At 36.0% G+C, this 14,057-nt stretch overlaps 2 protein-coding genes across 4 annotated transcripts in view; one reads left to right on the top strand and one right to left on the bottom strand.

Moving 5' to 3' along the window:
* The window catches only part of FAAH2 (fatty acid amide hydrolase 2), a 294,424-nt gene extending 291,280 nt beyond the window's left edge, over positions 1–3,144 (top strand). For all 3 annotated transcript variants that reach the window (XM_050776927.1, XM_050776926.1, XM_050776925.1), the window contains one exon: positions 2,690–3,144. In XM_050776927.1, the coding sequence (XP_050632884.1) occupies positions 2,690–2,865 (176 nt within the window). In that variant the 3' untranslated portion in view covers positions 2,866–3,144. The remainder of the gene's footprint in view (positions 1–2,689) is intronic.
* Positions 1–14,057, bottom strand: part of LOC126946496 (zinc finger X-linked protein ZXDB-like) — a 540,578-nt gene that overhangs the window by 196,011 nt on the left and 330,510 nt on the right. The gene's annotated exons all lie outside the window — the stretch shown is intronic.

Genomic DNA, 14,057 nt, shown 5'->3' on the forward strand with positions numbered 1-14,057 from the left:
GCCATGCGCTCATGCTCTTAGACTCGAGGAGGTCTCTGGGGTTACTGTTCAGCCACCTGGGACAAGCCAGGTTAGGTACTTCCTTTACAGGTATTCATGGATCAGCACTTGCCTTCTGGCCTGAGGAAGCCTTAAAGAGAACATTAAGCGTTAGTGGGATTGTCATACAGTCAGTGGGGTTGGGTGGGGCCAGATGCTCTATTCCATGGATAATTACTGACCTACAGTTGCCTCCAAGCCTGGAAAAGGCTCAAGAAGAGAAGTGACATTACATAAGGAAGCTGGCTAGGGACTTCAGCTATGCAAACCCATGGACTGTGGTTCCTGCAGAGCCATAGTTGGCTGCTTTCTATCATTTAGCACCTTCATTGACAAAAGTGAAGAGCTACTGCCAAAATCCATGTGCTCATCATTGTGAGCCCCACCCCTTTTCTTCATTTCTAACTAACCTCAGGTGACCTAGCCCTGCTGGTATTCCCAATGTTTGTCATGGAGAGACAGGAGTGAGCTTCCTGTAAAGCACCTCACAACAATGAGGAAGCTGGATATATGTTTACAACTCTCTTTTCCCCTGAAGAAACATAAGCCCAGGGGAATCTTCTGTGGCACCCTTACAGTTTGAGAGAGGGTGATGATACGAAGTGAAACCATTCCTCTTACCCTTTGAATGCAGCCGTTATCTGTTCTGTGGCTGGAGGGGCTATCTCCCAAATTCAGGGATATTCATGAAAATATTCTTATCTGCGAATAGTTGGTAGTTGGATTTCTGTGAGGGGGACTGGAACTGGAGAACTCCTAGTTTGTTATCTTGCTGACATCACTCTCTTTACTTCCCTCTCAATTTACTTTTAATAAAGTAAAACGTATTGAAACCTTTATTAAAAGGTTTCATTACAGTTCCGTGAAGAATTAATAGTCTTTTCATCAAATGGTTCTAGGACAACTGGGTATCTACATGCAAAAGAATAAAGTTGGAGCCTTGCCGCACACACAATGTATACAAAAACTAATGTAAAATAAATAGGAGACCTAAATGTAAAAGCTAAAACTCTAATATTGTTATAAGAAAACATGAGTACATCTTCATGACCTTGAGATAAAAGGCTTCCTAGAAACAGCTTCAAAAGCACGGGCAACAAAAGAAAACACGATAAATTAGAATTTGCCAAAATTTAAAAAAAAAAAAAGCTATTTCAATAGCCTCAATAATAAAAGAAAAGACACTGACCAGGGGGAAATATTTGCAAATTATATAACGACTGGGGATTTATATTCTAAACATAGGAAAAACTCTTACAACTCAATAATAAGACAATAACCCGACTTAAAATGCACAATGGATTTCAATAGACATTTTCCTAAAGAAAACATACTAATTGCCCATAAGTGCATGAGAGAATGTTCAATGTAATTGCTCATTAGGGAAATGCATATTAAAACCACAAGGAGTTATCAATGCACATTCACTAAAATAGTCATAAACAGAAAGAATAAGGGTTAATGAGCATGTGGAGTAACTGGAACCCTCATACATTTCTGGTAAGGCTATTGTTAAATTCGTGCAGACTCTTTGGAAAACAGTTTGGCATTTTCTTAAAATGTTAAATGTAAATTTGTCATAAGACTCCACTATTTCATTCACCTATATATGTATATATATGCTCAAGAAATGAAAACAAATATTCATACAAAGACTTATAAACAAATGTGTAATTATATTGCTGATTTTTGCAGCATAATTAGTAATAGCCAAAAGTGTTAGTCCAACTGTCCAGTAACTGGTGAATAGATAATCAAAATTTGGTATATTTATTCAATGGAATAGTCTTTGTCCATAAAAGAATCATTTATATAAGCCTTGAAAACATTGTGCAGAATGGAAGAAATCAGACACAAAATGTTACATATTATATAATGCAATTTCTAGAAAGTGTTCAGAATAGGAAATCTATATAGATAAAAGTTAAATTACTGGATACTAGGGATTGGGGGAATAGAGAAATGGAGAGTAATTGCTGATTGGTATGGAGTTTTTGGAGTGAATGATAAAAATGTTCTCTAACTAGATTGTGGTGATGCTTGCACAATTCTGTAAATTTATTAGCAATCATTAAACTGTACATTTGAAATGCGGAATCTTATTTTATATAAATTATGCCACAATAAAGTTTTATAACAGCATGAATGAGGTAAATAATGACAAATCACAACTCTAGATTAGTGTGAAGTGATATTACAAAATGTTTATAACTTAAAAGAAAATCCATATATTTAAGAATATATTATTCTACTTTATAATTTACTCTGCTTTTTTCTGAAAGTGCTATGGAAAACAAGTTAGAATAACATCATGGGAAATAACTTTAGGCTATTATTGACATTTTCTGCATTCAGATCTCAATTACAGCTTTTGCTAGCCAAGTGATCATGGATGTGTTATCTAACTTCTCTATTCTTCAGTTATTTCATCAGAAAAATAGTGATAATTAATAGCTTCTATATCATTAGCTTGTTGTGATGTCAAATATTTAACACAGGTAAAGTTCCTAAATATTATTAAGTCCTAAGTAGATAGTAAATTGTAATTATATGTTTTCACCTATTGTCTTCATTATTGACAAAATAAATGAAGAAATATGTTTTCAGGAACAGGTCTTGATTTCTCACTTCTTTTGTTTGTTTTCTTTAGGTGTCTTCAATGCCCTGGGTTTACCTGTGACCCAGTGCCCACTGGGGCTGAATGTCAAAGGACTTCCTCTAGGTATCCAGGTTGTGGCTGGACCCTTTAATGATCATCTGACCCTGGCTGTGGCCCAGTACTTGGAGAAAACTTTTGGGGGCTGGGTCTGCCCAGGAAAGTTTTAGGAGGACCTTCTGCAAGGTTAATGTCTGTGTGTGTGTGTGTGTGTGTGTGTGTGGTGGTGGTGGTGGTGTTTCTGTTAATTGGGTGAAATCAAGCACCAGCAGGCAAGCAGAAAAACAACTGGGGAATTTATTGACTCATTTAGTTATTCTTTCTACTTTTATTTCCTTCTCTAACTGTTGATCTTACTAAAATGGTAATATTTGCTTCTTGCCTTTATGTTACTGGAAAATTAGGACATGTAAATGGACAAGTGCAATAAAGTTTCCTAAATGCTGGAATCATGTCTGCTTTGGGTACAGCAGGGAAATTAAAGAAGGGAATGTCCAGTGCTAAGGAGGGAATCTTAAGAAACTTTAGAGAAGAGATGATGCTGAAACCAACAAATGCAGAGTTACATGTTTTCCAGGCTAGCCATTAAGTAAGGGAATTCCAGTTAGAAGAAGCTACAGTGAAGAAGGCAAGGACATGCTGCTGTGAGTTAGTATGGCTGGCAGGGAACTGGAGGGAGGTACATAAGTAATGAGACTATGGTAAGGAAAGCTCTTCCAATATCCCCCAAAAATGTTTTATAATTTTGTTCGCTAAACAATCCTAGAAGCAACAGGTCCTTGAACAACATTATACACACACACACACACACACACACACACACACACATATATATATAAAATGATATCATTATATATATAGTCATATATATAATGGATTTAGAAAGTCATTGTTTTGCAACCATTAAAATAATACTTAATTCATACATAACTCATCAATGGATCCTAAAACCACTGGACAAAAGTTTGACAAACAGAATATTTGTAGTCTCAAAATATCTTTTCACCTACCACTTATTAATTTCAAGAGTGGGGAATATTACCTGTAGAGTGCAGATATATGGTAGACACCATCATAATCAAATAGCCAACATTAATCTGAACAACAAATCTGTGATGTCCCTGACAAAAATGAATCACCTGAATCTAACTATAATAAATTATCAGACAAAACAAAATTTATAAACATCTTACACAATTAAGGGCCTGTAATATTTAGAAATGTCAAAGAATTAATGCCAGTGACAGGCTAAGGAACTGCTCCAGATTAAAGGTGAATAAAGACCCATGATAACTAAATTCAATGTGTGATCTCAAATTGGAAAAGTAAGATTTTTAAAAAAGATAATGTTAAAACAATTGGACAAATATAAATGTAAGATGTTTTGTAGATAATGTACTGTGGCAATTTTGAATTTCATTTTCTATTTATTTATTTATTTATTTTTATACTTTTCATGTGCAGAACGTACAGGTTTGTCACATAGGTATACATGTGCCATGGTGGTTTGCTGCACCTATCAACCCATCATCTACATTAGGTATTTCTCTAATGCTATCCCTCCCTCCACTCCCTGACAGGTCCCAGTGTGTGACGTTCCTCTCCCTGTGTCCATGTGTTCTCATTGTTCAACTCCCACTTGTGAGTGAGAACATGCAGTATTGGGTTTTCTGTTCTTGTGTTAATTTGCTGAGAATGATGGTTTCCAGCTTCATCTATGTCCCTGCAAAGGGCATGAACTCATCCTTTTTTATGGCTGCATAGTATTCCATAGTGTATATGTGCCACATTTTCTTTATCCAGTCTATCACTGATGGGCATTTGGGTTGGTTCCAGGTCTTTGCTATTGTGAACAGTGCTACAATAAACATACATGTGCATGTGTCTTTATAGTAGAATGATTTATAATCCTTTGGGTATATACCCAGTAGTGGGATTGCTGGGTCAAATGGTATTTCTGGTTCTAGATCCTTGAGGAATCACCACACTGTCTTCCACAATGGTTCAACTAATTTCCACTCCCACCAACAGTATAAAGACATTCCTAGTTCTCCACATCTTCTCCAGCATCTGTTGTTTCCTGACTTTTTAATGATCGCCATTCTAACTGGCATGAGATGGTATCTCTTTGTGGTTTTGACTTGCATTTCTCTAATGACCAGTGGTGATGAGATTTTTTTCATATGTTTGTTGGCTGCATAAATGTCTTCTTTTGAGAAGTGTCTGTTCATAGCCTTAGCCCACTTTTTGATGGGAATTTTTTTTCTTGTAAATTTGTTTAAGTTTTTTGTAAATTTGGCTATTAGCCCTTTATCATATGGATAGATGACAAAAATTTTCTCCCATTCTGTAGGTTGCTGGTTCACTCTGATGATAGTTTCTTTTGCTGTGCAGAAACAGAGCACCTGGGGGAAGGGGCGACTGTGGGTGCAGCTTCAGCAGACTTAAACATTCCTGCCTGCTGGCTCTGAAGAAAGCTGCAGATCTCCCAGCACAGTGCTTGAGCTCCACTAAGGGACAGACTGCCTGCTCAAGTGGGTTTCTGAACCCCATGCCTCTTGACTGGGAGACACCTCCCAGCAGGGGTCAACAGATACCTCATACAGGAGAGCTTTGGCTGGCATCTGGCAGGTGCCCCTTGGGGATGAACCTTGCAGAGGAAGGAACAGAGAGCAATCTTTGCTGTTCTGCAGCCTCCGCTGGTGATACAAAGGCAAACAGGGTCTGGAGTGGACCTCCAACAAACTCCAGCATACCTGCAGTAGTGGAGCCTGACTGTTTTTGCATCTTTGTTTGTTAGAAAGGTGACCTGTAGTTTCCTTTTTTTTGCTTCTTTGTCTGGTTTCGGTATTGTAGTAACCTCAGCATCATAGAATGAGTTAGGAAGAATCCATCCTCCTCAATTTTTTGGAAAAGTGTGGTGTTAGTTCTTTAAAAGTTTGGAAGAACTTGGCAGTGAAGCCAACTATTCCTAGAGTTTTCTATGTGGGGAGGCATCTTATTACTGATGTAATCTCATTATTCATTATTAGTCTATTCAGATTTTATAAACATATATAAACCAAACACTGGAACACCCAGATGTATAAAGCACATATTATATGTAAGTCAAGGAAAAGATTTCAATACTCTACTAGTTGAAGACTTTAACATACTCCTCTAAGAATTAAACACATAATCTAGGCAGAAAATTAAAAAAAGAATAATTGGATTTAAACTTCTCTTTCACCCAAATGAACCTCATAGACATTTATGGAACATTATATCTAAGAACTACTGAGTATACATTTTTTATCAGCACGTGGAACATTCTCCAGAATTTTACACTATAGGTTAAGCCACGAAAAGGTCTCAACATATTAAAAAAAATTAAAATCATATAAAGTATATTCTAAGACCACATGGAATAAAACTAGAAATAAATAGCATGAGAAACATTGGAAACCATATAAATATATGTAAATTAAACAACAGAGTTCTGAATAAACATGGGATCAACAGAGTAATTAAGATAGAAATAAAAAAATGTGTTGAAACAAATCAAAATGGAAACACAACGTACCAAAACTTCTGAGATACAGCAAAAGCAGTGCTCAGACCAAAATTTATAGCAATAAATGCCTACATTTGAAAAAGTATAAAAGATTACGAATTAGCAATCTAACAATGCACTGCAATGAACTAGAAAAACAAGAACACACCAAGCCCAACATTATGAGAAGAAAATAAATAACATAGATCAAAGCAGGACTAAATTAAGCAGACAATAAAAAAAAAAAAAAAAAAAACCAGAAGATTCATGAAACAGAAACGATGGTTGTTCAAAAAGATAAACAAGATGGATAAGGTGCTAACTAGAATAACCAAGAAAAGAAAAAGAGAAGGTTCAAATAAAGAAAACGATAAATAAGTGGGTGTGCTACACAATTCTTGCACTTCTAAAAAGAAATACATGAGATGGTAATTTTTAAAGAAAAGAGGTTTAATTGCCTCATTTTTCTGTAGGATTTACATGAAGCATGGTGCCAGCCTCTGCCCAGGTTCCAACAATTCTACTATTGGGTATCTACCCAAAGGAAAAAAATATATACCAATGGGATACCTGCATTCTCATGTTTATTGCAGCAGTACATAAAAAAAAAAAAAAGATATGGAATCAACCTAAGTGTGCATCAACAGATGAATGAATAAAAAAGTGTACAATATATACACAATGAAATATTTTTTGGCCATTAAAAACAAACAATGAGATCATGTTATTTTCAGCAACAAGGTTGGGACTGAAGAACATATGAAATATGCCAGACACAAAAACATAAATACTGCATGTTCTCACTTATATATGGGAGCTGGCAAATTTGATCACATGGACGTATAGAGTGGAAAGATAGATAACAGAGACTGGGAAGGGTGATTGGGGCCGAGGGTGGAGGATAAAAAATAGTGGATTAAGGTGTAGAAATCATAGAGTTAGAAGGAATAAATTTAATGTTTGATAGCAGAGAAGTGTAACTGTAGTTTTAAAAAAACCGTACTTGAGTTACACCCTAAATATCCTGACTTAATCACTACACATTATATACATGTAACAAAATTTCACATGTAATTTATAAATTTGTACAAATAAAATAATTTTAAAAGGAAATTTTATCAAGTATATCCTCAGCCCACAATTGAATAAAACTAGGAATCAATAACAAGAGGAAATTTAGAAACTGTACAGAAATATGGAAATTAAACAAAATGCTCACTGGGCACAGTGGTCTGTAATCCCAGCACTTTTGGAGGCCAAGGTGGGTGGATCCTTTGAAGTCAGGAGTTCAAGACCAGCCTGGTCAACATGGTGAAACCCTGTCTCTACTAAAAACACAAAAAATGTTAGCCGGCATGGTGGTGGGAACCTGTAATCCCAGCTGCTTGGGAGGCTGAAGCAGGAGACTCATTTGAACTCGGGAGGCAGAAGTTGCAGTGAGCCGACAGCATGGCCGCTGCACTCCAGCCTGGGTGAAAGCAAGACACTGTCTCAAAATAAATAAGTAAATAAATAAACAAACAAAATGTTCATGAATGACCATTGGGTCAAGGAAGAAATAAAGGAGAAAATGCATTTCTAGAAACAAATGAAAATCAAAATACAATGACCAAAATTATGGGATACAGCAAAAGCAGTGCTAAGAAGGAAGTTTGTAGCAATAAACACCTACATCAAAAAAGTAGAAAAAGGCTGGGCACGGGGGCTCACGCTGGTAATCTCAGCACTTTGGAAAGTTGAAGTGGGAGGATTTCTTTCTCTTTTTTTGTTAACTATCTTTATTTATTTATTTATGTATTTATTTTTATTATTATACTCTAAGTTCTAGGGTACATGTTTGCAACGTACAGGTTTGTTACATATGTATACTTGTGCCATGTTGGTGTGCTGCATCCATGAACTCGTCAGCACCCATCAACTCGTCATTTACATCAGGTATAACTCCCAATGCAATCCCTCCCCCTCCCCGCTCCCCATAATAGGCCCCTGTGTGTGATGTTCTCCTTCCCGAGTGCAAGTGATCTCATTGTTCAGTTCCCACCTATGAGTAAGAACATTCGGTGTTTGGTTTTCTGTTCTTGTGATAGTTTGCTAAGAATGATGGTTTCCAGCTGCATCCATGTCCCTACAAAGGACACAAACTCATCCATTTTTACGGCTGCATAGTATTCCATGGTGTATATATGCCACATTTTCTTAATCTAGTCTGCCACTGATGGATATTTGGGTTGATTCCAAATCTTTGCTATTGTGAATAGTGCCGCAATAAACATACGTGTGCGTGTGTCTTTATAGCAGCATGATTTATAATCCTTTGGGTATATACCCAGTAATGAGATGGCTGGGTCATATAGTATTTCTAGTTCTAGAACCTTGAGGAAACTCCATACTGTTTTCCATAATTGTTGAACTAGTTTACAATCCCACCAACAGTGTAGAAGTATTCCTATTTCTCCACATCCTCTCCAGCACGTGACTTTTTAATGATTGCCATTCTAACTGGTGTGAGATGGTATCTCATTGTGGTTTTGATTTGCATTTCTCTGATGGCCAGTGATGATGAGCATTTTTTCACGTGTCTGTTGGCTGTATGAATGTCTTCTTTTGAGAAATGTCTGTTCATATCCTTTGCCCACTTTTGGATGGGGTTGTTTGTTTTTTTCTTGTAAATTTGTTTGAGTTCTTTGTAGGTTCTGGAAATTAGCCCTTTGTCAGATGAGTAGATTAAAAAAATTTTCTCCCATTCTGTAGGTTGCCTGTTCACTCTGATGGTATTTTCTTTTTCTGTGCAGAAGCTCTTTAGTTTAATGAGATCCCATTTGTCAATTTTGGCTTTTGCTGCCATTGCTTTTGGTGTTTTAGACATGCAGTCCTTGCCCATGCCTATGTCCTGAATGGTATTACCTAGGTTTTCTTCTAGGGTTTTTATGGTATTAGGTCTAACATTTAAGTCTCTAATCCATCTTGAATTAATTTTCGTATAAGGAGTAAGGAAAGGATCCAGTTTCAGCTTTCTACTTATGGCTAGCCAATTTTCCCAGCACCATTTATTAAATAGGGAATCCTTTCCCCATTTCTTGTTTCTCTCAGGTTTGTCAAAGATCAGATGGCTGTAGATGTGTGGTATTATTTCTGAGGACTCTGTTCTGTTCCATTGGTCTATATCTCTGTTTTGGTACCAGTACCATGCTGTTTTGGTTACTGTAGCCTTGTAGTATAGTTTGAAGTCAGGTAGCGTGATGCCTCCAGCTTCGTTCTTTTGACTTAGGATTTTCTTGGCAATGTGGACTTTTTTTTTGGTTCCATATGAAACTTAAAGCATTTTTTTCCAATTCTTTGAAGAAAGTCATTGGTAGCTTGATGGGGATGGCATTGAATCTCTAAATTACCTTGGGCAGTATGGCCATTTTCACGAAATTGATACTTCCTATCCATGAGCATGGTATGTTCTTCCATTTGTTTGTATCCTCTTTTATTTCACTGAGCAGTGGTTTGTAGTTCTCCTTGAAGAGGTCCATTACATCAGTGGGAGGATTTCTTAAACCCAGGAGTTTGAGGCCAGGTTGGGAAAAAAAGCAAAACTCTTTCTTTACAAAAAAAGAAAATTATCTGGGAGTAGTGATATACACCTAAAGTCCCAGCTGCTTGGCAGGAAGATGTGGGAGGGTCACTTGAGCCTGGGAAGTCAAAGCTGCAGTAAGCCGTGATTGCACCACTGCACTCCAGCCTGGGCAACAGAGAAGATCTTATCTGAAAAAAATAATTTTTTTTTAAATAAACAATCTAACAATACACCTCAAAGAAATAGAAAAGCAATAACAAACCGCACCCCAAATGAGTACACAAAACAAAATAATAAATATCAAAGCAGAACTAAATGAAATAGAGATCAAAAAATCAATAGAGTGTCAGTAAAACAAAAAGTTGATTCTCTTTGTTTATCTTTGTGATAAACAAAATTGATAAACCACTAGCTCGAATATTCAAGAAAATACCCAAGGAGACATCATAACAAATGCCACAGAAACACAAAAGATTATCAGAGACTATTATAAATAATTATAAACTAACAAAGTGGAATACCTAGAAGAAATGGACAAATCTCTGGACACATACATCTTCTGAGGTCCTATTCAGAGTATTACAGCACTTCACATGAATCCTATCCTACTATAGGTTACCTGGATTTTTCAGGTGATAAGAGGATGTCTGCTACATCAAGAATGGCAGTCTCATCTAAAATTATGTAACATAAGTAACGTATAGTCAGAACGGAATTCTCATCTAACTTATATAGCATAAGTAATGTATAGTCAGAGTGAATAAAAAGAGAAATGGTTTTGGAGTCAGGTTTGGAGTCAGACCTAGGTATGATTCTTGCCTTGCTACTCATTACCTTAGTTGCCTAACAAATCTCAGCCTGTTTTGTCATTTACAGAAGGGAGGATTTGACACTCATGCCTCATGGTTATTTATAGAAGGAAGGAAGGGAGAAAATGACACATGAAAAAAGTCTTATTCATTATTGATCATCAAAAAAGGTTATGATTGAGATTGTCAGTTTTTCTCCCCTACTAGACTGTAATCTTTTAAGCACTCTGAAACATCTTTATTTAACCCAAACTCACAATACGATGTTTCATAACTGTTAGTTTACCTCAACAGTTCTTGTTGACTAGTACTAAATTAGGCCTCATTCTATTATATTTTCCTCAAATATAATGAGGTTAAATTTGGTGATTTTGTTATCTTTAATTTTCCATATCCCCATGAAAGTACCCATGTGCCAATGTAGTTATTAATGTTTTTATACATAATATTATAATTTTCTGTGTGTGAATTTTGTTATAATCATTTTTGAGTATTTGAGATAAATATGGTTTTGGCTGGGTCAGATATATTTTCCTACTGTACTACCAGATTGGCTGATGTACATATAACAGTAAGTGTACATATATAAGATTTAATATTTCAATGATGCCATTGTCTTAATAGTGCCTTTGAGTAATTTCTGAAGGTCCAAATTTTGTAAAAATTAATGCCTATCTTTTGTTAAAATTTTATATTGTCTTTGCTGAGTTATATTATGAGGCTTTTAAAAGAAAGCTCCATAAATTCACCAAGTATCTTTGTGTAGCACAGAACTGAACTGTTATATATAATTTATATTTCATATGCTACAATGACTTAGTACAGTCAAGAATATTAATTGCTTGCTTTCCTATCTTGCCCATCCTCAGCATGATATATCTTAGACTAAAAACGAGTTGATGAGTGCAGCACACCAACATGGCACAAGTATACATATGTAACAAACCTGCACGTTATGCACATGTACCCTAGAACATAAAGTATAATAATAATAATAATAATAATAATAATAAATAAATAAAAATATTAATAATATGAAACAGATTCTACTTCTAATTGCCTCTTTTTAATTCTATGTAAAACTTTCTTCATTTATATTATTGAAAATCAGTCTTCATCATGTTTTATCAGCAAAATGTCAAGTATTTCTTGCACTTTCTCATTGATGTTTAACCTACGGTTGGTGAACAGGAAATTAATTACTTATATTTCTTTTGTTACAGGAAATGCATAGTGTTCTAGCATATCATAGTAGAAAAACCTGACCCCATTGCAGAGGGGAGGTAGGGCAATAATCGTAAAAAAATCTAATGTGTAAATTGAGACCTTAAGAATGAGTAGGAGTTAAGAATGTAAAGAGTTGAGAAAAATACCCATAGAGAGGAAATAGATGTTTACATGCTATTCAGTCATTCAACAGAGGCTGTGCAAAACCAGTGTATATCAATATGATGAGTCAAAAGGTAGAAAATCAAATATGTTTATTGAAATATAATAAAATTCTGCTTCACATATTTCTTTAAAAGGTTTTGAGAAGATTAGTAGCTATTGAGTTATTTATATATTCAATACTTTTAAAGTTGTAATTGAGGATTTGCATAGATGTTTGGACTGGCAGATGAATCTCCCTGCAGATTAGACAAAGATGGAGCTAAAGCAAGCATGGACTTTTATGCATGGAACAACTATAGCAAAGCCTAGCAAAGCATAGTCCCTGGGACTCCCCATCCCTCTCTGAGACACTCTGGCCTTAGCTGACCACTGGACCAGGACTAGCAAAGACCCTGGACAGAACCTTAGCCCTCCGAAACTTTCAGAAATGAAGCTAACTAACTACTCAATTTACACCACAGTTAAAGGAACACCAACCCTCACAGAATCAGCAAAACTCTGGTGATTCAAAAAACCAGAGGGTCCCCTTACCTTTAAATGAGCTCAGCAATAGCGATTATCCAGTCTGAATAGTCTGAAATGCCATATATAGAATTCAGAATCTGGATAGCAAGGAAGCTCATTGAGAGTGAGGAGGAATTGAAACTCAATCTAAGGAAGCCAAGCAATCCAGTAAAACAATTTAAGAGCTTAAAGATGAAATAACGATTTTTAAGAAAGACAGAAATGGAACTTCTTCAGCTGAAAAATTCACTACAATAATTTTATAATACAATCAGAAGTATTAACATCAGTATACACGAAGCTGATGAAAGAATATTAGGGATCGAAAATCAGTTTTTTGAATAAATCTAGTTAGACAAAAATAAAGAAAATGGATTGACAAAATTGAACAAAACCTCCAAGAAATATAGGATGATGCAGAGACCAAACCTATAACTTGTTTGCATTCCTGGGAGAGAAAGAGAGAGAATAAGCAACTTAGAAAATATATTTGAAGATATAGCCCATGAAAATTTCCCTAATATTGCTAGAGAGGTTGAAATGAAAATGCAATAAATACAGAGAACCTCAGCTACGTACCATTCAAGAGAGCCATCTCCAAGGCACATAGTGGTCAGATTCACCAAAATCATTGCAAAAGAAAAAAACATATTAAAAGCACTTAGAAAAAAAGGGCAGATCATTTACAGAGGGAACATCATTAAGCTAGCAGCAGACCTCTCAGTAGAAACCTTACAAGCCAGGGGAGATTGGAAGCTTTTCTTAAGCATCCTTAATGGAGAGAAATTCCAACCAAGCATTCCATAGCCCATCAAACAAACTTCACAAGTGAAGAAGTAATAAAATCCTTCCCAGACAAGTAAAAGAATAAGTTTCATTTCCTGTGCAGAAGCTCTTTAGTTTAATTAGATCCCATTTGTCAATTTTGGCTTTTGCTGCCATTGCTTTTGGTGTTTTAGACATGCAGTCCTTGCCCATGCCTATGTCCTGAATGGTATTACCTAGGTTTTCTTCTAGGGTTTTTCTGGTATTAGGTCTAACATTTAAGTCTCTAATCCATCTTGAATTAATTTTCGTATAAGGAGTAAGGAAAGGATCCAGTTTCAGCTTTCTACTTATGGCTAGCCAATTTTCCCAGCACCATTTATTAAATAGGGAATCCTTTCCCCATTTCTTGTTTCTCTCAGGTTTGTCAAAGATCAGATGGCTGTAGATGTGTGGTATTATTTCTGAGGACTCTGTTCTGTTCCATTGGTCTATATCTCTGCTTTTGTACCAGTACCATGCTGTTTTGGTTACTGTAGCCTTGTAGTATAGTTTGAAGTCAGGTAGCGTGATGCCTCCAGCTTTGTTCTTTTGACTTAGGATTGTCTTGGCAATGCAGGCTCTTTTTTGGTTCCATATGAACTTTAAAGCAGTTTTTTCCAATTCTGTGAAGAAAGTCATTGGTAGCTTGATGGGGATGGCATTGAATCTCTAAATTACCTTGGGCAGTGTGGCCATTTTCACGATATTGATTCTTCCTATCCATGAGCATGGTATGTTCTTCCATTTGTTTGTGTC

The sequence above is a fragment of the Macaca thibetana genome, chromosome X (genome assembly GCF_024542745.1).
Source record: "Macaca thibetana thibetana isolate TM-01 chromosome X, ASM2454274v1, whole genome shotgun sequence".
NCBI classification, from domain to species: Eukaryota; Metazoa; Chordata; class Mammalia; order Primates; family Cercopithecidae; genus Macaca; species Macaca thibetana.